The sequence below is a fragment of the Malania oleifera genome, chromosome 7 (genome assembly GCF_029873635.1).
Source record: "Malania oleifera isolate guangnan ecotype guangnan chromosome 7, ASM2987363v1, whole genome shotgun sequence".
Taxonomy (NCBI): Eukaryota; Viridiplantae; Streptophyta; class Magnoliopsida; order Santalales; family Ximeniaceae; genus Malania; species Malania oleifera.
Genome location: NC_080423.1, coordinates 101244157 through 101270683, shown reverse-complemented (window position 1 = coordinate 101270683; position 26527 = coordinate 101244157). Strand labels below are relative to the sequence as shown.

Sequence of the window (26527 nt, the reverse complement as noted above, 5' to 3'; positions counted from 1 at the left end):
CATTCCCTTGAGACAACTAGTGGCAACAACCCATAATAAAGCCAAATATTGAATTTTAACCCAAAACGAAGACCAAGAATTTTTTTTCCATTGGAAATACGGTGTTCCTTTCCATCCAAACACCACACAGCACAACATACAACCCACATCTCCAAAGAGCTGATTTGTTTTTGCTTTTTTCGAACCTTGAAGAAGAAACGGCCAACATATCCTCCATCGATCTAGAACAAACACATCTCTCCCCAATAAACCAGTCTGTTCCAAATCCTCTAGGAGAATGAACAATGCAAAAACAAACGAGAGGTAGATTTAGAAATCTCAAGACAAAGGAGATGATATTGTATTAATTCCCATGGTGTATGTTGTTTGCAGATGATATTGTATTAATTGACGAAACTAGGGATGGAGTAGAGGCTAAGTTAGAATTATGGAGAGAAGCTTTGGAATCTAGAGGCTTTAGGATAAGTAGAAATAAACATAATATATGAAATGTAATTTTGGTAATGATAGGAGGAATATTGGAGACAAAGTTAAACTTGATGATGAAGAAATAAATAGCACTTGTAGATTTCGATACCTTGGATCTATTATGCTAGCTGAAGGAGAAATTGAAGATGATGTAATGCATAGAGTTAAAGCTGGTTAGGTAAAATGGAGAAGTGCTTCAAGTGTGCTATGTGATCGTAGAATACCCTTAAAATTGAAAGGGAAGTTTTATAGGACAGCTATAAGACCAGCTATGCTATATGGATCGGAATGTTGGGCAGCGAAGAAGCATAATATCCAAAAAGTAAAAGTTGCCGAGATGAGAATGCGTAGATGGATGAGTGGTATAACATTGAAAGATAAATTAAGGAATGAACATATTCGTGGTAAGTTAGGTGTAGCTCCTATAGAAGATAAGATAAGGGAGGGACGACTCAAATGGTATGGACACTTGCAACGTAGGCCTTATAGTGCACCTATGAGGAAGAGTGACTTAGTTACTGTGGTGGGCAGTAGAAGGGGTAGGTTTAGACCTAAAATAACTTGGGAGGAGATAGTGAGTAAGGATTTAATATTCTTGAATGTATCAAAAGAAATGATCCATGATCACATAAATTGGCGAAAAAAGATTCATATAGCCGACCCCACTTAGTGGGACTAAGGCTTGGTTTTTTTGTTGTTGTTGTACTCATCCATCTTAGTATTTGCATTTCGGTGACTTTTGCTTTTTGAAATGTTGTTTCTTGGTCACCCAACATTTTGATTCATATAGCATGATTAGTCTTATTACTATCCTATAGAATTTTCCTTTTAATTTTAACGGTATCCTACGATCAAATATTTCTTTTGAGACACTCCTCCATTTTACCCAACTTGCTTTAACTCTATGTACTATATCCTCTTCAATTTCTCCTTCCAGGTAGCATAATAGATCGTAGATATTGGAAACTGCTAGTGTTGTTGATTTCTTGATTATCAAGTTTAGTCCTATCTTCAATATGCCTCTAATGCAATTACATTTCGTATTATCCATTTTCTTTCTACTTATCTTAAAACCTGCATAATAGATCCTAGCATGTGTTCAACTCCACTCCTTATTTCATCAATTAGAACAATATTATCTGGGAACAACATACACCAAGGGATCTCATCTTGGGTATTCCTTGTGAGTTCATCAATCACTAAAGCAAGTAGAGATAAGGGCTCAAAGTAGAACCTTGGTGTACACATATTGTGATTGGAAATTCTCTGGAATCTCCACTTGTAGTATTACTAATAACACTAGTCGTTACTCTATCATACATATCCTGAAGGACATTAGTATACCTGTTAAAAACTCCTTTCTATTAATGGACCCACCAATGCACTTCCCTTGGTACTCTATCATAGGCTTTTTTTTAAGTCAATAAAGACCATATGTAACTCCTTCTTTTCCTTGAACTTTTCTATTGACCTTCTTAGAAGATAGATGGCTTTTGGTATCGATCTCCCATGCATAAAACCAAATTGGTTTTCTGAGACCCTCGTTTCTGTTCTTATTCAATTACCCTTTCCCCAATTTCATATATGACTTCCCACAATTTCATATATGACTCAAAAGTTCAATTGCGCAATAGTTATTATAGTTTTGAATACCACCTTTCTTTTTGTATATAGATGTTAACGTGCTTTTCCAACATTTCTCCTGCAGTTTCTTGGTTTCTATAATAGTGTTAAATAGATTAGTTAGTTATATACTTCCTTTATCCCCTAGACACTTCCTAGCTTCAGTAGATATGTTATTTGGTCGTATAAATTTCCCACTTTTCATCTTTTCTAAAACCATCTTAACTTCAGTGACTCTAATTTTGCGAATAAATCACAATTCTTTAGTCTTTTCCTCATGAGTTACTTGCAGGTTTAGGCTTTCAACTGGTTTTTTGTTAAAACATATTATTGAAGTATCATCGCCACCTCTCTTTTATGTTTTCTTCTTTGACAAAGTCATTATCATTCTAATATTTTATACATTTTACATTGCTTAAATCCTTGCACTTTATTTTTCTAGCTCTAGACAGTTTAGATATTCCTCTTTCCCTTTTTTTGTATCTAATCTAGTATATTAATTATCATAAGCTCTATTTTAAGCTTCACTAATGGTCTTTTTTGCCTCTTCTTTTTTCAAAATTTTCTATATTTCTACAGTTTTTCAGTGTTTTATAATTGGTTCTTTTTGTCTCTATAGCTTCTTAGGCATCTTGGTCCCACCGCTAACTTCTTTTGCCACCCAAGAATCTTCCTTTGGATTCACCTAAGATCTATTTTGCTATCTTTTTACTACTGCTAGCCATTTTATTCCATAGAGTGTCCGTATCTACCTTGTTCCCTATTGTCCATTGACCATCCTTGATCTTTTTATCTTTGAATTTTACTATATTCTCTCCCTTTAGATTCCACTATCTAATCCTATTGCACTGATTTATGTTACTCTTTTTCTTCTATTTTTTTGTACAAATATCTAATTCTAGCACTCTATGCTGTGAAGTCAGGCTTTCACCTAGGATTACTTTACAATCCTTACAAGATAGATGATCTCTCCTCCTACATAGGAAAAAATCTATTTGACTTTTATTTTGTCCACTCTTGAAAGTTATTAAGTCTTCTTCTCTTTTCTCAAAGTAGGTATTTATTATAACAAAATCATATGACATGGCAAACTCTAAAATCACACCACTAGACTATTTTTATCTCCATACTTATGGCCTCCATGTATCTTCTCATATCCTTTAATTTCCTTTCCTATGTGGCCCTTTAAATAAATTCCTATGAACATGTTTTCAGGCTATGGTATACCTTGTATAATATTATCCATATCTTCCCAAAATAGTATTTTACGGTTTTCTATTAAGCTTGGTTGGGTAGCATGTACACTAATGACATTTATTATCTCTTGGCCTATAAGTGTCTTGATTTTTATGATCCTATCGCCTATTCTTTTAACATCTACTACATTATTTTTAAGGTCTTTATCTGCACTTGGTTCGCACCCCATTCTTATGTTTTTCTTTTCCATTCTACCAAAGTTTAAATCTTGATTTTTCAATTTCTCTAGCTTTCTTTCCCACCCACTTAATCTCTTGGAACTAGATTATGTTAATTTTTCTTTTTATCATAGTATTACCTAACTCCATGTTTTTTCCTGTGAGTATCCCTATATTCTAGGATGCTAACCTGACCCTACTTTCCTGTACTAACTTCTTAGTCGTATCCCATTTAGGGAAACCTGGCCTCCCCCCCGGTCTGTAGTTCGCTCCACTTGGATGGTATAAGTGCAACGTATCACTTGTAGGTGGTGCACCTATGAATATTTTGTAAGGATTTATATCACAAAAATTTGACAAGTTTTTATGCTGGCTACCAACTACCTAATGCAACCCTCCTCCTTTATTTGGGCTTGCGACCAGCTGTGCGTGGAAGGCCACACAGGTGGAGTATAATCATCTAAGAGCGCCAAAGGATAAAAGGCTAGTAAAGTATTTTGTTGTAGTCCTGCACTTAAAATTAGACACGAAGTTTATGCATATCTCAAACAAAGCAATTAAGCAAGTTGTTTGGGAAATATAATGTTGTAAAAAAAAAGCTTATGTTTACACTGAAATTATACTATTCTAGTAATTAACACAAGTTGTTTTGGATTCAGTAAAAAAAGGTATATGATTTCTTTTTGAGCCAGGTCAACAAACTCCCAATATTTTAATTTTTAAATTGCAATGCTTTGATCGAACTTACAAAAAACATTAGTGTTTACATGAACTAATTGCATTGAGAATAATATTGAGGGTGCAAATACCTCTTAGCCCAACAGGGAAATTAAGGTTCTTGCTTCAAGACCTGATCTGAACTGAAAAAATAATTGTACTTTGTTATTGACTGCATAAATGCGTACCTTTTATTTTGTTTAGAAACAACATAATCAAATTCCAATACAAAATGGGGTTCTTTGATGGAATGTGGTTCATAACGTCCCCAGAATCTGCTTTTTATGTGTTTACTGAGAACTTTTGTTTATCAGTTTTCTTGAATATACTAGTTCCAACCCTCTTTAGTTGCTGTTGTAGGTCTATTGTATGGTTGCACATCCTTTACAGCCACATCTTGTTGCTACTGGAAGCAATATAGGTGTTATTGTTAGTGAGTTTGATGCTAGGTCTGTTCCAGCTGTAGCTGCCCTACCAACACCAGCGGGAAACAGAGAGCATTCAGCTGTATATGTAGTTGAAAGGGAACTGAAGTTACTGAGTTTTCAGTTGTCTAGCTCAGCAAATCCATCTCTTGGAAGTAATGGCTCTTTATCTGAAATGGGGAGGTCCAGGGGAGACTCATTTGAACCATTACATGTCAAGCAGATCAAAAAGCACATCAGTACACCCGTCCCGAATGATTCATACTCAGTTCTTTCCATAAGCAGCTCGGGAAAGTAAGTCACCTTTGACATTTTCATTGTACTTTGTTGATGTTTGTTTTTGAAATTCCCATATTTTAATTTGAACCTCTCAATTGGTGATTTTTGATTAATGGCATGAAGTTGCATTAATATCTTCGCATATTTTATTTAGTTGATGCATGTAGATCAGGCTTATACAATTAATATGTTGGAATTCATGCTTAGTGGCCAACTATTACTTCATCTTAGTAACTTTGTTTTTATGTATGTGTTGCATGCAAATTTAAGAAATTTTAGCTGGATATTTAGCTTGTACTTTGACTTCTTTTTGAATTGAGTGGTTTAAGAATGATTGATGGGGTTGCTTACTTAAATTGGTGGAAGGAAAATCTCAGCTCTCATTATTATTATTGCTTACTTGCGAAGTATTTGGTTGCAGGTTTCTTGCAATTGTGTGGCCTGATATTCCTTTCTTCTCCATCTACAAGGTCAGTGACTGGTCCATTGTTGATTCAGGCAGTGCAAGGCTTTTGGCTTGGGACACATGTCGTGACAGATTTGCTCTGTTGGAATCTGCTTTACCTGCAAGAATTCCAATAATTCCTAAGGGAGGCTCATCAAGAAAGGCAAAAGAAGCTGCTGCAGCTGCAGCACAAGCAGCAGCAGCAGCTGCTTCTGCTGCTTCTGCAGCCACTGTTCAAGTTCGTATTTTGCTGGATGATGGGACATCAAACATATTAATGAGGTCTATAGGTGGTCGCAATGAACCGGTATTTTTCCGTTTTCCCGAATTTAATTTTTAAAATTTGATGCCTGATATTCTCATGCTAGTATAATTCCACTGTTCTTGACATTGTTTTTCATGCTAGCATGGTAAGGTTTGTAATATGGTCGTAAGATGCATGCTAGGAGAAGTAATGTTGCAGTTAAGTTATTCAATACTACTTATTATTATTATTATTATTATTTGATAAAAAATAAGATATTAAGAGAGAGAATATACAATCAGCGGAGGATACTAAATCCTCAAAAAGAAAAAGAAAAAGAACAAAATAAAGAAACAAAAAGAAAAAGATAGAAAAACCCAACTAAAAAACAATAACTAAAATCAGTGAAGAAATCCCTTCTTCAAACTGTTTCCATCATGGTTCATTGAACACTTTGAATTAGAAAATTCCCTCTTACCCTTCTTCATATTAGATTTACCACCATCAAGCCCAACGTCGTTTCCTCGATGATCAGACAAATTGAGGCCCAAGTTATCCAACAAACTCTGAATTTGAAGGTCCTTCACAGAAATTTCTTCAGCTGTAGTAGGCAGAATTCCATCTTTTTCCTTTTCCTCTTCATTAGATACACCATCCTAAAAAATATTAATACCATCTAACCCTTCTACAGGAGTAGGCGGCTCATAAAATAAATCCTTGAGACGATTATAAGAAGAGTCGAAAAAATAACCATGGCGATCCCGAATTTTATCCAAAAGTAAGCTGCAAGGCACTGTCACAATCAAAATCACTACTGTCTGCACTATTATTACCCAAGTTCGCTCATCTCTTACTATCCTTGCAGGTACTAGCCCTCTCACCAATTGGATTCTACTCTATACTTAACCGTCCTTTTGAATCTCTCTTAAGGATTTTCTTTTTATTATTTCACTGGAAGAATCTTGAGTTTCTTCAAGATGTTTTCTCATTTGAAAACCCTTTTCCACTTCCTTTCCCTGTATGTAATCCTTTTGATCTCTCAGATTGTCTGAATTAGCTCTCTTACCATCTTGGATTCCTTCCAGGCCCATAACAAAATCCTGAATTTCATTTTCCCAAGAATTAATATTCTTAGATGAATCCCTTCAATTTCATTCTCAGAACCCTGCCCACTAGCATATTTTCTTATGAACAGTAAAAAATCACCCTCTAGAATATTATTTGAATCTTTTGAAACCAACCTTTCTATTACCACCTCCTCCTCTTTTCTGTTATTGGAACAACTACTCCCCTCTCCCTATTGATCACCATGGGTCTGGTTTGAGGTTGAGTGGAATGCTAATGCAGTCGCAGCTTGTTTCTGCTCTGAAGGAAGATGGAATCCTGCCGCCTCACAGGAGACTATGGGCTTCATTCAGATTGAGGGCCTGAGTAGGAATAGAAGTTTGCGCCTGCACATTCAGTTGGCCCCACTGAGCCTTAACTGAATTGTTTTCTTTCTCATTAAGCAAGCCCAAAGTAGGATCATAATTCTGAATTTGGGCCTCCTTGACAGAAAGGCCCATCAGCTGTTGTAAAAAGAGCTATATTGCTGTCAAACAACTGGCCCAGGTCTAAAGTTATCATTAATGACCCAGGCCAAACCCATTTAATCTTCATCAATCCTTCGTCCAAGCAGGAAACCCTAGCTGCCTCTGAATCAGCCCCCCGGTTGGAATCCTTGCCCTTAGTAACTTTGACTGATCGAATGAAGCAGGCCGAAGGGCTTCTGCTTGTCTTATGGAAATTGTTGATCGAAGAATTTGAAGGTTTTCCTTTTGAGTTGTAATGTGTCTGACTGGATGGTGGATGTGCTTTAATGGTTTCAAAAATCCCATGACCCTTTGCTCTTGGATTTCCTCACTTTTAGATCAATTTAGATTGAAGTTTCTTTAAGAGCTAATTGGGTTAGGGGTGTACAAAAATTACTGGAAAACCGAGAACTGCAACGAAACTGAACAGTTTCACATTTTGGTTTGGTTTTTCGGTTTCGGTTTTCAGTTTGGGTATTTAATTTTTTTAAATTCAGTTTGCGGTTTTGGTTTTGGTTTTGGTTTTAGAAATAAGCCAAAAAGAAAAAAACGATAATTGAAACATATATATGTTATTTAAATTTTGTATATTAAATATTCTACTTTATCTTCTTTTTACCATTTATTTCCAGTTCTGTAAATATTTATATTTATTAAATAAAAATTATTGCATTCTGGTTATATATATATATTAAATAAATCTTTTGCTTTAAATTTATTACATTCTAAATATTAGTGTCTTTCCAAATAGTGGTTTTAAATGCATTTCAGTTGACAAATTTCTGTGGGGAAGGGCGTTTATATAGTTGTAGGGAGACCCAGGAAGATTTCATCTTCAGATGTGGGAATGGGAATTGTGAAGTTGAAGCGGGGAGAGAGGAGAGTACAGAGCGCTGAATGCTTGGGACTAGGGAGATGGTTGTCCCACATCGGAAGTTCAAGAAAATGTCAGCCCTTGGGTTTCCTTTAAAAGCCACTGCCTGAGGAGGCCCTTATTGCTCATCCCAGCCTTGCCTGTGGGCCTGCTCATTAGTGGGCTTGGCTTGCAATTTACGGAAAGCATTCATGTTGGGCTTGGCCAGTATATATTTATTAAGTAAAAGTTTTATGCCCTTGTTTTCCCTTGGCATCTGGGCATTCAGTTAAACACTGAACCGAACTGGATAACTGCATTAACCATTTTGGGAAAAACCAACAGCATCGGTTCAGCTTCAGTTTTTAATTTGAGAAACTGATTTTCTTGGTTTGATTTTGGGTTTAGCCTAAAACCGAACCGAAGGGAACCAATTACACCCGTAATTGGGGTAATACAAATTTGGGCATCTTGAAACTGATGGGGAGGTAATATGGATTTGGAATGGTTCAAGGAAGCTGTTTCTATTGTCTCTCACATATGTTATGGTTAAGGGTGAAGTGGTCATTAAACGGGTGAAGCAGGTCATTTGGCATATTAATGCATGTGAGGTTTTAACAGTGTGATCACTTGATACTACAGATTTTTTTCTTTCGCTTTGGTGTTCTGCTTTTGGTGGGTTTAGAGCAGTGCCTTCTGTTGATAGGGAAAGAGAGAGGTTGGCTTTACTTCATTAGTCTTTTACTTTGTTCTTTTGGTTTGTTTTAGGAGGTTATTTTGTCCTCCTCTTTTTACTTTTGTAACCTCTGTTCTTTTTTTTTTTTTTTTTTATTCTTTATTACTGCATCTTACATTCTTACATTTTTATCATTTTTTTTTTTTTAAATTGTGTGTGTGTGTGTGTGTTTTTTTTTAAAATCTTTCTTTGATTGTCAGAGGGAAGGTAAATTTGGGTGTAATAATTTCTAGTGGTGTAAAGCCCCTGAGAATTTACCTATTCATTTTAGATGTCCCTGTTTTGATCTCTCTCTTGGATTGTTGCTTCCTTATATTCTATAGGTCCACTAGGTCGACCTTTGTTCCATGGATTGTTCTTGTTGGATTGGTGCGTGTTTGTAACTTCTAGTTTTTGGTTGTTTTCAATGATTCTATCTTCTATTCTTACATGATTATTAAAAAAAAAAAAAAGGCAGCCCAGTGCACAAAGCTTCCGCGTATGCGGGGTTCGGGGAAGGGGCGGACCACAATGGGTCTATAGTACGCAGCCTTACCTTGCATTTTTGCAAGAGGTTGTTTCTACACCTCGAACCCATGACCTCCAGGTCACACAGCGACAACCTTGTTGTTGCGCCTAAGCTCCCCTTCATGATTATTCATGCATAAAAATTTCTTGTTTAAATTTAACATGTAACATGCCTGCATCCAAGCCTCTCCACTTTGATTGAAGTTTCTTTAATAGTTTCAGACAGGAATCTTCTTCTTCTTCTTCTTCTTCTTCTTCTTCTTATGAACAAGGATGAGGAGAAGGAGATTATGATTCATGAACCATAATTTCAAACAACTTTCTGCTTTTAACTATGAAGAAACTTTCCGAGTCAATTACTAATTGGCCTCTAATTCTTCTGAGAAAAAAAGATTAAATGCACGGGTGTCACGATCCGACTATTTTCACACCGTTGTGAAGGGCCGTGCGGCGCTAGCTAAAGCACTCTTGCTTAACTAGCTAGCCTATCGTTTACCAACATTCATCCATGAAGTACTTTCATTAACATTCATTTAGATAGCAGCGGAAACAATAATCAATTCATGAAAGCCGTGGCAAGCAAGCAGTAAACATTGAAGCAAACGTAATTCATTAACAAATCCTCTATTGACATGTTGTACTTAGCGAGGGAGGCAAGTAGGCTAAGCACGTTGACAATTGCTGTTGAGTTTTAATGACTGATGAACACTCACCCTCCCCTAAAGAGCTTTTTGGGCTATTCTCACTCTGGCACTAGGAAACATCAAAGTGACCGAGGAGTCATACTACCTTATTTGACTTACAATGAAATAAATACTGGAAAATAACCCTACACTAGTATTTACATGATGGAAACCCATCCTAAGCACACGAGATAAGCGATCACAGGCAAGCATAATGCCCTGAACAAGCTTTGCTTGTGACATTCTCCCCCACTTATGCGGTTGACGTCCTCGTAGACTTTTGGTGATAGGTACACTTCAAATTTGTCCACAAGTTGCTTCAAATCTTCCGCAGAAATCCAGCGGATTTCTTTGTCATCAAGGCACTTTCACTTCACTAGGAACTTCTGCCGCTTCTTCCTTGAGAATATGAACTTTCTATCTGCAAGGATCTCTTCAACTTCATGTCTGTCAAGTTGCACTGTCTTCGACTCTGCGCTGTTTGACTGACTTCTGCTCAGGTCGTTGGTGTTGGCGTTGAATGGCTTGAGGCAGCTGACATGAAACTGCGGTCTTCTCTCCTGATCTACCCACTTCTTCATCTGCTTAGAAGCTTTCTCCAGATAGGCTTGGGCAAACTTTGCATTCAGTCTCCATTCTCTGGGGAAGATGCACACCTTGGGACTCTTTTGTCCGTACGGCTCGCCCACTGTGTGAGGTAACAACAGCAGCTGGCCTGTAACAAGCTCAATAGGGCTCTTGTTGGTTGTTGAGCGCCTTTAGGCATTGCCACAGAACGGAGCCACATCAAGTTGTTGCACGCCATTCTTCTGGTTGTCATTGACAAAATGGCTCAAGTACTCATCTAGCAGCTCTCTAAATCTCTTCATCTGTCCGTCTGTCTGTCGGTGATAACTCGAAGAGATGTCAATATGTGACCTGAATATCCTGAAAAACTCTGTCAAGAAGTTGTCAGTGAACATTAAATCTTGGTCACAAATAATAACTTGGGGAAAACCCCAATATCCCATAATAGTCACAAGGAACAATTGTGTCGTCTCCTCTGCCAAACAGTACTTTGGTGCGGCCATGAAAGTATTATACTTCTTCCGCTCCCCCTTGTCTTGTTGGCAAGTGAGACAAATTTTGGTATAATCAACCACATCATCCCGCGTGTGCGGCCAATAATACCTCCCTAGTAGTCCTGTCATTAGAGTCATTCTCCGCGAATACCCCTCAACGAACTTCTTGCAATATTTAGTAAGGCCAAGAAAGGAACACAACTCCTTCACTGTCGTGGGGATCTTCCGTTCTTGAATCATCCTTACCTTCTCCATACCCCTCCGTATACGACCTTGTTCAACCACTTGACCAAGGAATTTGTTGCTCCGTCGAGCGAAAGAGAAATTCTCCTTCTTCACATCCAGACTGTTACCCCTCAGCCTGTCAAACACCTTCCGTAGATGCTTTTCATGTTTCCTCTGAAACAACACCGATGCTCCCAACGGTGTTTTGGAAGGGCGAACACATCCCGCTTCCAATTCATCAAGCTATCTCCCCAACTCTACTATCTCAAGAGGCGCAATCCGACATGGCCCTTTAGCAGGTGGTTTCACTCCTGATAACAACTCGATTTTATGCTCTATAGTCCGTCGTGAAGGCAAATTGTGAGGCAGCTTATCCGGCAACACCTTCTTGTACTCATCCAACACCGTTTGGATGGTCGTAGGCTCCAGCTCTTGGCCTACTTCTTTGTCTACCACCACCGTGGTTAGACGTGTCTGCTCACCCTGACCCAATCCCTCATTGAGTTGTATGGCTGAAAAGGACTTCTCGTCGTCTCCTTTCGTTGCAACGACTTGCACCATGCACGAGTGATCTCCCATCAGACACAAGGAACCATGCGAAGGCATCAGCATTGCCCTCGTCCCCCTTAGGAACTCCATTCCTAGAATGACTGGAAAGTCATCCAATGGCACCGCTGTGAAATTTGCATGACCTTCCCACTGTCCAAGCTTTACAGCCACTTGCTTGGCTACTCCTAGAGTAGGTTGGGCTACAAAGTTAACTGCTTTCATGCGTCCTGTATCATTCTCTAAGGATAAGTTGAGTCTCCATGCTTCCAACTGCGAAACAAAATTATGAGTAGCCCCCGTATCCACCATAGCTCGAGTACTCTTCCCATTTATCCTCAAGTCCACAAACATTAACCCTTTTGCTCGTGTAACTTTCGGTGTTTTTGCCTACTTTTCCAATGTGTTCACCAGCCGCACTGAACCCACCCTCGGGGCATCATCCTCTTCCTCTTCGTCTTCCACTGCCTACTTTGCAATGGAAGCCTGTAAAGCAGTAAGTGATGCTTTGTGAGGGCACTCAAAAACTCTATGAGGTCCACTACACAAGTAGCACAAAATTTTATTCTTCCCCTTTCCATTGCGTGTGTTGAACCCTTGAGACGAGGAAGCTTCCTTTGAGGTTGATGATTTAGAGTCTGCTCCCCCACTCTTGGGTTTGCCATTCTTGAAAGACTTTCCATTGTTTCCCTCTCCGCCAAATCGTTTGGACGAAGCGGTATTATCACCAACGTAGTCAGTCAAGCGTTCTGTAACCGCTTGTGCAGTTGACAAGTCTTCAACCTTTTGCCTATGAAGTTCTGTTCTTGCCCACGGTTTCATCCCCTCTAGAAAATAGAACAACTTGTCCTTCTCCGACATATCCCGAATATCCAACATTAAAGCAGAAAATTGTTTCACATATTTGCTAATTGACCCCGTATGCTTGAGATCTCTCAGTTTTCTCCTTACATTATACTCAACATTTTCAGGAAAGAATTGGGCCTTGAGCTCTCTCTTCAAGTCTGCCCAACTATTAATTACACAACTTCCATTTTCAATTTCTCTGTACTTGGTACGCTACCATAGTTTGGCATCACCAACCAAGTACATGGTTGCAGTATCCACCTTTGCCTGTTCTAAGGCCATCCTCACAACGCGAAACTACTGCTCCACATCAAACAAGAAGTTCTCTAACTCCTTGGCATCTCGGGCACCCCCATACGTCCTGGGTTCTGGCACCTTGGTCTTGCTAACTTCTGAAGTGTTGGAGTTCCCCATAGCAAGAACCATCATATTCATCTTTGCATCCAAATCTGCCATCCGGGTCTGCAAAGTTTCTACAGTGTGGTGAAAGTCCTCTGACATTTCACTTGTCAAATTTGCTTGATGCTGTTGTGATCCCATCACTTCATCAACAAGTCCCCTTAGTTGGGCCATCTCATTGGCCATATTGTTGGTTGTCTCTTCAACCTGTGCTTCCAGTGCACTAATTCTTTTAGTGTTGTTTGGTGCCATGGTCACTTACCAAAGCTTCCCAAATCCAACAACGAAGGCAATCGAATTCACGTAGCAACTCAACCTTGGGCTCTCACCAAGTGTCATCGACTTGGCTCTGATACCAAATGTCACGGTTCGACTATTTTCACACCGTTGTGAAGGGCCGTGCGGCGCTAGCTAAAGTACTCTTGCTTAACTAGCCAGCCTATCGTTTACCAACATTCATCCACGAAGCACTTTCATTAACATTCATTTAGATAGCAGCGGAAACAATAATCAATTCATGAAAGCCGTGGTAAGCAAGTAGTAAACATTGAAGCAAACTTAATTCATTAACAAATCCTCCGTTGACATGTTGTACTTAGCGAGGGAGGCAAGTAGACTAAGCACGTTGACAATTGCTAGTGAGTTTTACAATGATTGATGAACACTCACCCTCCCCTAAAGAGCTTTCTGGGCTATTCTCACTCTGGCACTAGGAAACATCAAAGTGACTGAGGAGTCATACTGTCTTATTTGGCTTACAATGAAATAAATACTGGAAAATAACCCTACACTAGTATTTACATGATGGAAACCCATCCTAAGCACATGAGATAAGAGGTCACAGGCAAGCATAATGCCCTGAACAAGCTTAGCTTGTGACAACGGGCATTGACAACCAAACTACTCGGAAATCTTCATGAAACAAGTCCCAAAACTAGTTCCATTAGGGGTGATTTTTTCATGAATAAAATGTAGTTGTATGAAAGCTTTTATTTATTTATTTTTTAAATGCATATATATATATATATATTTAATTGTTAATAATCTAGATGCATTGATTAAATAGTAAAATATATCTGCCTCTCTTTTCTTACTGCTATGTTGATTGCTACAAGTATAAAGTATTACATGTTCAACCCTAATGGTTTTTTCTGTTGAACTTCTGGATTTTGATTGTGATTGTCATGGTTTTTTCCTAGTAGTATTAGGGGTTTCTTTCTGATGCCTACATTATTGCTTCTAGGTAATTGGTTTGTATGGGGGTTCACTACTTGGTATCGCGTACCGAACATCTAGGAGGATTAGCCCTGCTGCGGCAACAGCTATATCGGCAATTCAGTCTATGCCGTTATCAGGATTTGGAATCAGTGGTCATTCATCCTTTACCACTATTGATGATGGCTTTTCTTCTCAAAAATCTCCTAGTGAAGCAGCACCTCAAAACTTTCAGTTATACAGGTTAGAAGAATAGCTGTTTAATGTAGGCTGCTGGTTTTAGTTTTATTTCATGATTTTCAGAAACTAGTTTGGAACTACATGTGATTTTGGCTCTGAAATTTTTTAATGTTTCATGTCATCCCATGTTTGTTAATGTTAAAGCTTGATATACATTGTTGGCCTAGAACCTAACAACTTAAGCTTTTAGGTAAAGTGGTTGTCTAACATGGTGTCAGGAGGTCCTGAGTTCTAGTCTTGTTGCCTGTGTTTATTTTGTGGTGTTCAAAAAACTATTTATTTGCTATAATGGGTGTTATTTGTCATGTGTTTATCTCTCCACCTGCTGTTGGGCTGCACATGTGGGGGAGTGTTAAAGCTTGATATACATTGTTGGCCTAGCACCTAACAGCTTAGGGCCTGGATGTTATCGTTGTTGTTTTCTATTTTCTATTTTTTTTTCTCCACAGTGAAAAAAATAAATTATAAAAACGTGTTTGTTTTCGTTGTCAGTTTTTAGTTTCTGTTATTGATTTTTCAGTTGTTTGTCAAAAAACTGAAAATTAGATTTTATGGTTTTCAGTTGTTTTGGCAATCTATTGCCAGAAATTTTAACATCTAGAAATATTTTTTTTTTTGGATTAAATTACTCATTTTATACACTTTTAAATTAAAATCAAAATTAAATGATCATATGAATTTGAATGTAATTAAAAGAAAAATATACATAAATTTTAAAAAATATTAGTAAAGCCAATTACAAAATACTTTTACTATTTTTCAATTGTCATGTCCAATAAAAGTTTTGTTGTAGAGTAAAATTTGAAAGTAGAACAATTAAATAAAATAATTATAATAAATTTTGTTTTTATTATAGTATTTTTTTAAATATGTATTATTTGTAATTTTATTTTTTAAGTATATTTTTATTATATTTTGATTTAAAGATTAAAATGAACATTTTTTTAATTAAGTTTTTAATTTGTATTAGATTTATAAATGTTAACCAAATATGTTGCTGGTTTCTAGTTTTTAGCTTCTCTTTCTGGCTTTTGTTTTTCTAATTTTTGACAGCAATACCAAACTGCCCCTTAGGCTTCTAGGTAAAGTCCTTGTCTAATAGTTAAATTTTAGTGATAATGCATGAAGTCGTAATCATCAAGTTGCTACAGCCTCAAAGTTGCTTTATGCCATGGTTATAAAATGGAGTGAAATGCGGTCACTTAATTTTGGCTAGGTGGGATTGGCCTTGTACCATTATAGAACCTCAGCCTAAGGCCAGTACCATTATTGAACCTCAGCCTAAGGTCAATGCAAGGCCGAAAATGTCCTTCCTTTACGAGCTAAGTCTTTCATGTACATCCAATCAGGATGAAGTTGTGTTTACCGTCTGGATGACTGACAACAACAACAACAACAAACAACAAAACCAACCCTTAGGCCAACTGAAATTATGTTTAATTTATCTCATTGCATTTCTTTAAAGGGCGAACTTGAATGTAAGACAGGCCAATAAGTACAATGTGCCAAGAACTTTTAAGGATCTTTGTACTGGGCTGGGCTCTAAACAAGGGACTTTGCCAGGCTTCTCTGGTGTAAAACCTTTTGATTTTTCCTTTCAAGGACAAGGGCTCTTTCGTGTGTGAGAGCCGAGAACTTTTTTTGTTTTTTTTTTGGGATAAGAAATATAACTGAGTACTATAAGAGGAGAACAAGATGTCCTCCAAAGATCAAGTGAACAACTGGAGAAAGACAGTAAATTACAATTCTGCTGCCCTCCAATCTCAAACAAGATCTAGCAATGACAAACCCCAAAAAACTGAGAAAGAATGGGGCCAGAGAAAGGCCAAGAACACTACTCTATCCCATAACATACTAGAAGAGGTTGTGCAATCCTTGAAAGTTCTTGCATTCCTCAATCCAAAAGGTCCACAAAATAGCAAAAACTGCACTACTCCATAAGGCTCCTCCCTTCCTGCCCATGCTGGAACGCCATTATCTCACAAGCAAAAATTTGCACACTGTCAAGGTGGCACCCAAGCTTCACCAAAACAAGAAAATAGAGCACTCCAAAGACGGATTCCCTCCTGCAGTGAAGGAAGAGGTATGCATTTGTTTCATTGGGTTTGCTGCACATCAAGCACATATCAGGGCCCAGAACCATTTTGAAGCCAGGCTCATCCTTTTATGCTGCAGCTGAAGGACTTGAATGCTCGATGAGCCCTAACCAAGAATCTTATCCGGCCATTAACCTTGTTCATGTAGACGAATCTGCAGATAACAAAGGAACCGAGTCTGCGTAGAAGAGAATCTGGGTGAAGAAGACAACTGACGGACCCTTCAATGAATCCGGAAGAGACTGTAATATTCATTATTATTTCTACCCCATTCATTGGTCTGGGTCTGAGTTTCTTTCATAATCTAACCATTGTCCCAACCAATGATAATGCTATTTCGGAATGCAATCCCATTGACATTACCAGGCCTTGAAGAGTTACAATCTTTGGACAGTTACAGTAAACAATTTAAGGAGCTTATCTCTAATTGGGTGAAAATCAAGATGGTGAGTTAGGCTATTGAAGTACCATTTGGCATCTTTTAAGAAATAGCTTTCAGTTTCTTTGAGGAAATAGTAAATGGAGTGTAGATGTAGAAAATAAGGCATGCTTTAAAACAAACATGAGTAGCACTAAGAAAAAGGAAATAAATAGTGGGCTGGAAAAAGATGGGGGGTCCAAAAAACTGGAAAAGCAACATCACTGAGGAAACCATGATGGAGGCTATTGACAGGAAATTATCTGCATTGTGCGAGGAGTCAAGAATTGCCATGGGCTTATCTTGTGGTTAATGTTTGTGCAGACATAATTTTTGTTATTTGGAAAGAGATGTAGTCAACCTGGTTGACAGTGAAATTGAGATTTTTAATGTCACTTGCTTATTCAAGAATGTGGAAGACAAATTCACTTGGCTTTTCTCAGGTATTTATGGGTCATGCAGGGTGTTGGTTTTACGGCTGGGGGAAGGGGGGGGGGGGGTTGAGAAGAATCTTTTAGACAACTTCTATGGAATGAGCCTTTTAGCATTGGAGCAAGGTTGGATGCTACTTGGGCTAATGGGTGCCATTTCAATATGGTGCTTTTTGTTTATGAAAGAAGTAGGGGAGGGGGGACTACGGAAAATGCTATTATAAGAGAACTCCATTTCTTGAATGTGAATGCCCTTATTAGCCTCCTCCTTGTGTCTGTATCCTTTGCTTGCTCCCATTCTTGGGGGACCCCTTCTTGAAGATTGACTGATTCTTAATAGTATGGACTAGGAGAGCATTACCCTGACATCACTCAAGAGCTTCTCCCTAGGTCTTCATTTGATAACTTCTCTATTTTTTTTTGGTACTGCAGGAGTCCTTTAGGCGCAACTCCCTTTTGCTTTAAAAACATATGGCTTAAAAATCTTATCACATTGTGGTGGTCTGGTCTTCAAGTTGAGGGCTTTGCAACCAATGTGGTTGTTTCTAAGGGGGCTTTTATTTGAATATCCTTTAAATTGAGGCTGGGATCTTAGGTGTCTTTTGTTTAAAACATAAAATTAAGTGTCAAGTTCAAAACTTTGAATTCAAATTTGAATTATTGAGCCAGAAACAGAATCTGAATGTTGAATTATTTTAGCAGTATGGTTACAAGCATTTAGACGTGTGGTTTTCTGATTTTAACCCTCTGAACTCTTTAGTGCCAAACTTTTTGGTAAAAATGAAGAGGTAAGTGGACAAATAAAAGAAATGATGTTTGGATAAATGAATTTTGTTTCCTTCTTTTAACAGAATTAATGTTTCTTAGGTCATATTTTTTGCATGATAATTATAAATTCATAACATAAACAGCATAATTCATCGATGTTTTTAAAAGTCTCAATTGAGGCTCCTAAAATGCTTTGCCTCAACTAAAATACCAAATCTGAAGAAGGCACACATTACATGTTGAGGCTTATGCATTCGTACAAAACTTGCCATTTCTACCCTTTTGGTTGCGGCCTATGCATTGTGGGGGTGTGATTTTCAAGTTAGATTTAGCTAGAAATTTAAACTCCAATGTTTATACAAAAGGAATGTCATAATATGAGTTGATTTTTAGAACAATTGAACCTCAAGTTTTCCAAAATAATTGGGACTTGAGAGTTGTATCTTAGATCTTGACAATAGTTTGAACTTTTTGATGTTATAACTAACTCTAGTCATGATTTACATAATGAATTCAGGATTTTTGAATGGCCAACAAGTAGTTTGCAGCTCGTATATATGTTAAAACTTGAGATACATTGTTGGCCTACAACTTAACAACTTAAGCTTTTAGGTAAAGTGTTAATCTAACAAGGTATCAGAGCTACTTACCAAGGGGTCTTGGGTTCAAGTCTTGTTGCTTGTGTTTATGTGTGGTGTTTAAAAAAAATTATTGTATTCCCCATCATGGGTATTGTTTCACACTCCACGCGCTATCGCGTTGCACATGGGGGTGAGTGTTAAATCTTGAGATCCGTTGTTGGCCCTCAACATAATAACTTAAGCTTTTGGGTAAGGAGGTATTCTAACTATATATATATATATATATATATATATATATATATATATTAATTACATCATATTTGTGGTTTTCTTCATTTTTTATGTATTTTTAAAATATATGTAATTTATTTACATATTTAATCTAAAAAAAAATTTCTCAAAAAGCTTTTGCCCCAACGCCTTAAGGCTTATGCCTCGCCTTTTAAAACATTGTAATTCATTGTTAGACATAATTAATATTTATTATTTTAAATTTAGCAATTCAACCAGATCAAGTTTATCATAAAATTATCAAAAGGCAATAATCCTAATAAATAAAAATACTTTATCTAACATTAAGTGTGTGTGTGTGTGTATATATATATATATAATTTTTTGCTAAGTAAAGGAAGTATATACTAAAAGGGCATTAAGGGGATGCCAATGCAAAGTGCAAAAAATCAACCACCCTAACGGGTGTCACAAAAATAAAAAAAATTACATTAAACTCATTTGCTACAAGTCCACTATGCCAACTAGTAACTGCAGTAAACCATTGCTCTTTGCTAACTGAAACATTGAGATTGAATTTTTGAAAACTCATTCTTTTTCCTTACCACAAGAAAATTGCGAGAGGAATAAGAAATAAAGCCTTCCTTCTTGTCCTTTGTTGCCCGAGTCCCTCTCTAGGCCCAGCGTTCCCCTCCAACAGCTCTAGTGGTAACCCATTGTTGTCTAATAAGAGTCAAAGAGACTTTCCAAAGATTTATAGTCTAGGGACAATGGAGAATGATATGGTCGATTGATTTTGCCTTAGCCATGCAAAGAGCACATTTGTTGGCAATGGAGAACCACCTTCTTTGCAAGTTGTCAAAGGTCAAGAGCTTGCTATGAGATGCTTCACAGGAAAAAAGGCAAATTTTAGTAGGGGCAGCTGTCTTCCATAATTCGGACCAAGGGGGTTGAATGTTGTTCGACTCTCGGATTAAAATTTTTCTGTAAATCGATATGACAGTGAAGACCCCCTTCTTGTCCAAGGACTAAACAGGAGGGTCATGACTATTTTGAGGTTGGATCTTGTGAAGATGATTGTAGAAATTAGTGAGCTGGTGACGTTCCCAATCCTCCACATTTCTATGAAAGGGGATATTCTAGAAAAATCCTTGAATTGATGCTTGAAGTTGCTGACTATTGCGAGCATATTTATTGCGAGTTATGTTGTAAATGACTAGAAATGAGACACGAAGTACCTCTAGATAACTCCGCACATCATGCCAAAAATAAATGTTGTATCCACCCCCACTTGAGATCTAATAAAGAAGAAAAAGTTATCCAACCTTTCCTAATGTAATTCGACACCCTTGTGCCGTGTGGTCCTTTGCTAGCTTGGGAGATCCACCCATTGTGCTCAAGACCATATTTTATTGCAACAATTTTTCACCAAAGGAGATCTTTCTCAGTCAAGGATCTCCATAACCATTTTCCAAGAAGGGCTTTATTGAAGATGTGAAGGGACTTTAAACCCAAGCTTCCTGAGCTGATTGGTTGAAGCCCCATTGACATAGTGGAATTTGAATTCTACCCTTGAAGGAACGTCCTTTGGATCTCTTCCAATTTTTGGCGACAGAAATTGGAGTGGGAGGAGTGACATGAAGTGAATTGGAAGGTTTGTTAAGGTGCTTTTAGTAAGAGTTAGTCTTCCTCCTATTGTCAAAAAATTACTTTTCCATTTTGCTAGCTTTTTCTTGAAGTTCTCAATGATGGGGTCCCAGACTGCTTTATCTTTAAGTTTGGCTCCAAGAGGTAACCCGAGGTAGCGGATGAGGAAGGATCCTAATTTGCACCCCAATAGACCTGCAAGGAGAGATCCTCTTGAACGGTTGCTGATGGGAATAATTTTAATTTTTTTGAGATTAACTTTCAAGTTTCAACCTAAAACAACCTCGAATGCTACCAAAATGCAATGCAAATTTAGAATGTATGGAGGGTCATCCTCACAAAAAATGATGGTGTCATTTGCAAATAAAAGGTGAGAGACCTCTAAAGATCTTCCTTGACCCAAAGACCTTTAAGGGGTTCTCTATCAATGGCTTTTTCCAACATGAGGCTTAGTTCTTGAGACAAAGGATCCCTTTGTCTCAGATCTCTGGAGGAGCCAAAGAAGTCAGAGGGGCACCCATTTATGAACACTAAGAATCTTGGAGTACTTGTGCAATGGGCAATTCAATTGAACCAACGCTCCCCGAAACCCATCTTTCTAAGAAGATAGAGTAGAAAGTCCAGTTGAAGTGATCAAAAGCTTTCTTCGTATTTAGCTTACACGCCATACAACTTCTCCTCTCTTTGATAGGTATCCACCACCTCATTAGCATGATTTATGCATCCGTGATCTGTCTTTTGGTCACAAAGGTATGTTGGTGATGCTCGATAACTTACGGAATGGCTTTTTTGATCCTCTTAGCAAGGACATTAGCAAGAATGTTATACATACTCCCCACTAGGCTGATTGGATGAAAGTCCTTGATCTTAAAAGCCCTAGGTTTCTTCGGAATTAGAGTAAGAAATGTGGCATCAATGTTGCGCACGAATCTACCTCATCTAAAGAAGTCCTCAAGTGCCAATAAGGTTCTATTTGAGGGTGTCCCAATTAGGTTGGAAAAAAGGATAAGGAGAAACCATTTGGGCTAGGTGCTTTGTCACCATTGCAATCTCTAATAGCACGGAGGATTTTAGCTTCTTCAAAGGGTCTCTTTAGACACTCCATGGTAAAGAGGCTAAGCGATTTAATTAATTTCCTGCACAACGAATCTTGAAGTAAAGGGCTTTCTAAAACTCTCAAATGCCCCTTTGATTTCCTCTTCCTTAACCTAAGTGTTCTCTTTGATTTCAATGTTCAAAATGGTGTTTAGCCTACGGTGAGCATTCACACTCTGGTGGGAAAATTTAGTGTTTCGATCACCTTCCTTGAGCAATAAGGTGATCTCTTCAAGGCTAATGATCTTTGACAATTCCTTCTTCAAAGGTACCCTTTTTTCCATAGGTGCTCTTATTCCATACCTTGAGCTTTTCTTTTAACCCCTTTAGTTTTGATGTTAGCACAAAGCTAGCATTCCCCTTAACCTAAAGAGAGGACCACCATTACTTAATGAGATCTTTGAAACTGTTGGGCTTTAACTACATGTTCTCAAAAGCGAAAAAGGGTTGGTCCCTATTTGACACATCCCATGTCAATAAGAATAGGGAAGTGATCCAATTTGGGCTTGGGAAGGAGTCCATGAGTGCTTTTGGAGTAGTGAATACCAATTTGCAGAGATAAGGAATTTGTCAATCCTTGAGAAAGAAGGTGGCTTTCTCGTGTTGGACCAAGTAAAAATTCCTACCATGAGTGGAAGGTTGATGAGGGCATTCACATTAATGAAGTTCAAAAACTCTCTCATGCAACTGTTCTCCACTTTGCCCTCACTTCTTTCATGGGGAAAAAGCACCATGTTGAAATCTCCACCGAATATTGATAACCCAAGGAGTGTTCCAACGACTTTTAATTTTCAAGAGCTTTGCCCAAAAAAAAGTCTATGGGGTCCTTCACCTGGGCTATAAAATCTGGTGAGAGTCCAAAGAAAATTGTCATCTAGGTTTTTGAGCAAACATGAGACTGAAAAGGAGTTGATGGAATGATCCAGCATCTCCACCACATTGAGATTCCACATAACAAGGATGCCTGCAGTGTTTCCCACAGCACCAAGGGAAACACCCATCTGCGGGTCTCCCATCCCCAAAGATCTCTGAGTAAAAGAAGATCCATATTTTCCGCTTTGGTCACCTGTAAACAAACAATATCACGTCTCACCATTCCTTGAGAAAGGACCTTATTACACTTCTTTTGGATTTGTTGTTCAGCCCCTTCATATTCTAAGTGAGGATTTTCCTTAACATTATTTAACCATGCAACCCTGGCTGCTTCTTGCCTCTTCCAAGTCTGTACAACCTCCCAATTTATTATAATTAACTGAACTTCCAGACATTTTAGCTCCCTGTTTGTGTCCAATTTCCTGTTGGGTTGTGACTCCTCCCTTCTCTTTTTTTCAATATCCTCAAACAATCTCAAAGACCTATCTTCAAACCCCTCAAAAGATGCCCCAATAGTTTGCCTAGCCAATTTCACCTTCCATAACACCCAATCGGAGACCTGTTCCTTAAATTGTGTGCTCTCTGGATCAGAACCAAAAAATGCCAGGAAGTAGGGGCTGTCCTGCCCGTCTGCAGTGCTGGGCCATAATGCAGAGTTGCAAAGGGGGGCGGCGGGGTGGGGCTGGGATCTTACGCATTGAAGTTAAAAATAAATTTACCATAGGGTACCATCTCATACGGTTACTTTGCTCTTATTTTGCACTAATTGAAATGCAAATTCTTCATGCAAATTACTTACTAATGGGCCATGTGCTTTGTTATCGCCTTCATCTTCTTTATCTGGGGCCTTTCAAGTAGTTGATCAGTGTGTGAAAAGCAATCACTATATCCTGTAGAACATTAATGTTTAAAGGAGCCGTCCTCCTCAATATTGGAACCTTGTGAGCATGGTTAAACCTTTCCTCAGATTTTATATAGCGTTGACAAAAATCTCCCAACCTACAATGTGAAAAGGTGCCATGATTTCACGTGTCTTTGTTTGTGTGCATGGTGGCATGACAATGATAATATTTATCTATTCCACAATAATTAAAAAAAAGTAACAAGTGAATTGGAAATTAATATTCAATCTTTGCTATGGCTTTTTTAAAGTAAATGTTGGAAATACATACCATGAAGGGAAATGTGAGGCCAATTGATTTAGAAGATAAGATAAGGGAGGGACGACTCAAATGGTATGAACACTTGCAACGTAGGCCACATAGTGCACCAGTGAGGAAGAGTGAGCTAGTTACTGTGGGGGGTAGTAGAAGGGGTAGGGGTAGACCTAAAATAACTTGGGAGGAGATGGTGAGTAAGGATTTAATATCCCTGAATCTGTCAAAAGAAATGGTCCATGATCACATGAATTGGCGGAAAAGGATTCATATAGTCGACCCCACCTAGTGGGACTCAAGGCTTGATTTTGTTGTTGTATCTTGTAGTGCCCTTGTTTCATGTGCTCCTTGCAAACACCATGTTAAAATCTCAAATGGATGGGACATTTTGACCCACCCCCCCCCAATAGATCATTTGTTTCTTTGTCGAGACAACTGCATGTACTAAAGTTCCATTCAATGCACCAATCACTATGTCCATCAAGTCAAATATATGAATGAAATTTTAACTTAGATAAATAAACATGTTAGGTAAAATAAATATTAAATACATTGAATACTTCGAAAGAAGCCTTCTGTCTGGAACATTTGGATTTCTGTCAAATGTTTGTAGACACTATCATCTATTTTGCTAGTCTTGCATTTAACACTTTGCAGGATTAAACATAAAAAAGGGCAGCCCGGTGCACAAAGCTCCTGCATATGCGGGGTCTGGGGAAGGGGCAGACCACAATGGGCCTATAATCCACGTATGCAGGATTAAACATGAATAATATAATAGTGAATGTGGAAACCTATGCTTCATAACCGCATAATGTTCATTTTGGCCTATGGTTTGTAAGAATGTTACCATTTTTTACTGTATAGTAACAGGTCAAGTATTCACAAGCCATCCTCTTTTTGTAACATGGGTGCAAATAAGAAAAAAATACCTTCAGCCACCTTGGAGCTCTTTAGTATAAGAATGTCCAATCAGGCATGAGGTACAATCTATATTCATTTTAATTTGTCCTATTCATATTTTTGTATGTTATGGTATATTGCCGCGACATATAAAATGTCCTCATCCATCTATACAGTTGAATCTGTTATCTCATCATATGGAATAAAATAATAAAATTAGTGTAGAAGAGTACCATCTCAACATTAATGCTAACTTCTTATACATCCATAGCATCCCACATAGCCAGATAAAGTCAAACATACCACATGCTACTAACATATTAACCATCCTAAACATCCAACAAAGCCAAATGGAATCTATCCACTCAAGTTGTTGGCAATGATATTCAACACCTTGCTTATCTTGTCATCTTATTCAATCCACTTAGTCTTTTTGTTCTCTCTTTCTCTCTCCTTTTATTTTTCGTGGTCTATCTCCATGTGCAGCAGGGTTAGTTGATGACTTTGTTTCTGGGTTGTGGTATTCTGGGCTGGAGTTGATGACTTTGTTACCAGGTTGTGGTATTCTGGGCTGGTTCTTGTCTTATTTAGGGCTCTGCTTGGGTGCCAATCATAGATTGGTGGGGTTTTGGGATCTAGTGGTGGAAAGGGTGCCTAAAGGTTTGGATGGGCGGAAAGGTGTGTTATTTTAGCTATAGGCCGTATTACTCTTATTTAGGCTTATCTTGTTAGTATCCCTCTTTATATTCATCTATTTTTAGGCCTCCAATGGGGATAGCTAGAAATCTTGAGAAAATTGTAAGAGATGTTCTTTGGTCTGGGTTTGGAAAGAAGAGAGATCATTTATTTGGTTGGAATTTGCATGTAGGTCTAAGCAGGATCAGGGTTTGGGTCTTGGAAAGTTGGGGTCTAAAAGCAGCACTCTTATGGCTAAATGGTTATGTTTGTTTCCTTTAGAGGAGTCCTCTCTTTGGCATAGAATTATTTGAAGTAAAATTTGCTTGCCTGTGAATGGGTGGGATGCTAATTTCTAAACTATATGTTCTTCATAAAGCTTTTGTGGTGTATTTCTCAGATTTAAACTCCCCTTACCACGCCAAAAAAAAAAAAAAAAAAAAAATCCTCTTGCTAAATTTGTTCTTGAATTCATTTCTGGGAAGATATTTTGGTGGGTAATACTGCATTGTTCATATCCTTGTCTATCATTTGTCTTCAAGGTATAATGATGTTATTTCTTGCTTATCGTTTGTAGGACTCTTAATGATAGGGAGGTGGGGGAGCTTTCTTATTAGTTAGTGTTGATGGAGAATTGTCTTCCTTCCTTTAGGAGGGATAGTTGTTTGTGGTCCTTATATTTATCGGGGTTTTCTTGCAAATATTTTTTGATCATTTGACTAGTGATAATGTGCCCTTATTGTTCTATAAAAGTGTTTGGAAGGCCAAAATTCCTTCAAAGATCAAGGCTTTTATTTGGTTCGCTGTTCTTAATAGAGTTAACACCCACAATGTGATGCAGACTAGGAGACTTTTGAGGCACTTTCTCCTGACACATGGCCATTGTGTTTTAAAAATTTAGAAACAGCTTCTCATCTGTTTTTGCATTGTGCCTTTGTTTTAGAATATTTGGAATTAAGCTTTTTAGTTTATTGTGAGAGCATTGAGTTTGTTCATAGTTGGTGAAGGATTCATTGATCATTTAATTCTGGTTTTTGTAGAAGTGAGGATGTAGATGCTTTTAGGAGATGTGTGAATTTCACAGTGCCGTGGGGATTATGATTGGAACAAAATGCACAAGTATTTACAGGGAAAAAGTTGAATTCCTTCCACTC

The 26527-nt window shown here is 37.9% G+C and overlaps 1 protein-coding gene across 1 annotated transcript in view; it reads left to right on the top strand.

Annotated features, from left to right (window-relative positions):
- Positions 1 to 26527, top strand: part of LOC131160062 (uncharacterized) — a 60146-nt gene that overhangs the window by 16216 nt on the left and 17403 nt on the right. The window contains exons 11-13 of the mRNA XM_058115377.1: positions 4584 to 4942; positions 5349 to 5679; positions 14287 to 14501. Of these exons, the coding sequence (XP_057971360.1) occupies positions 4584 to 4942; positions 5349 to 5679; positions 14287 to 14501 (905 nt within the window). The remainder of the gene's footprint in view (positions 1 to 4583; positions 4943 to 5348; positions 5680 to 14286; positions 14502 to 26527) is intronic.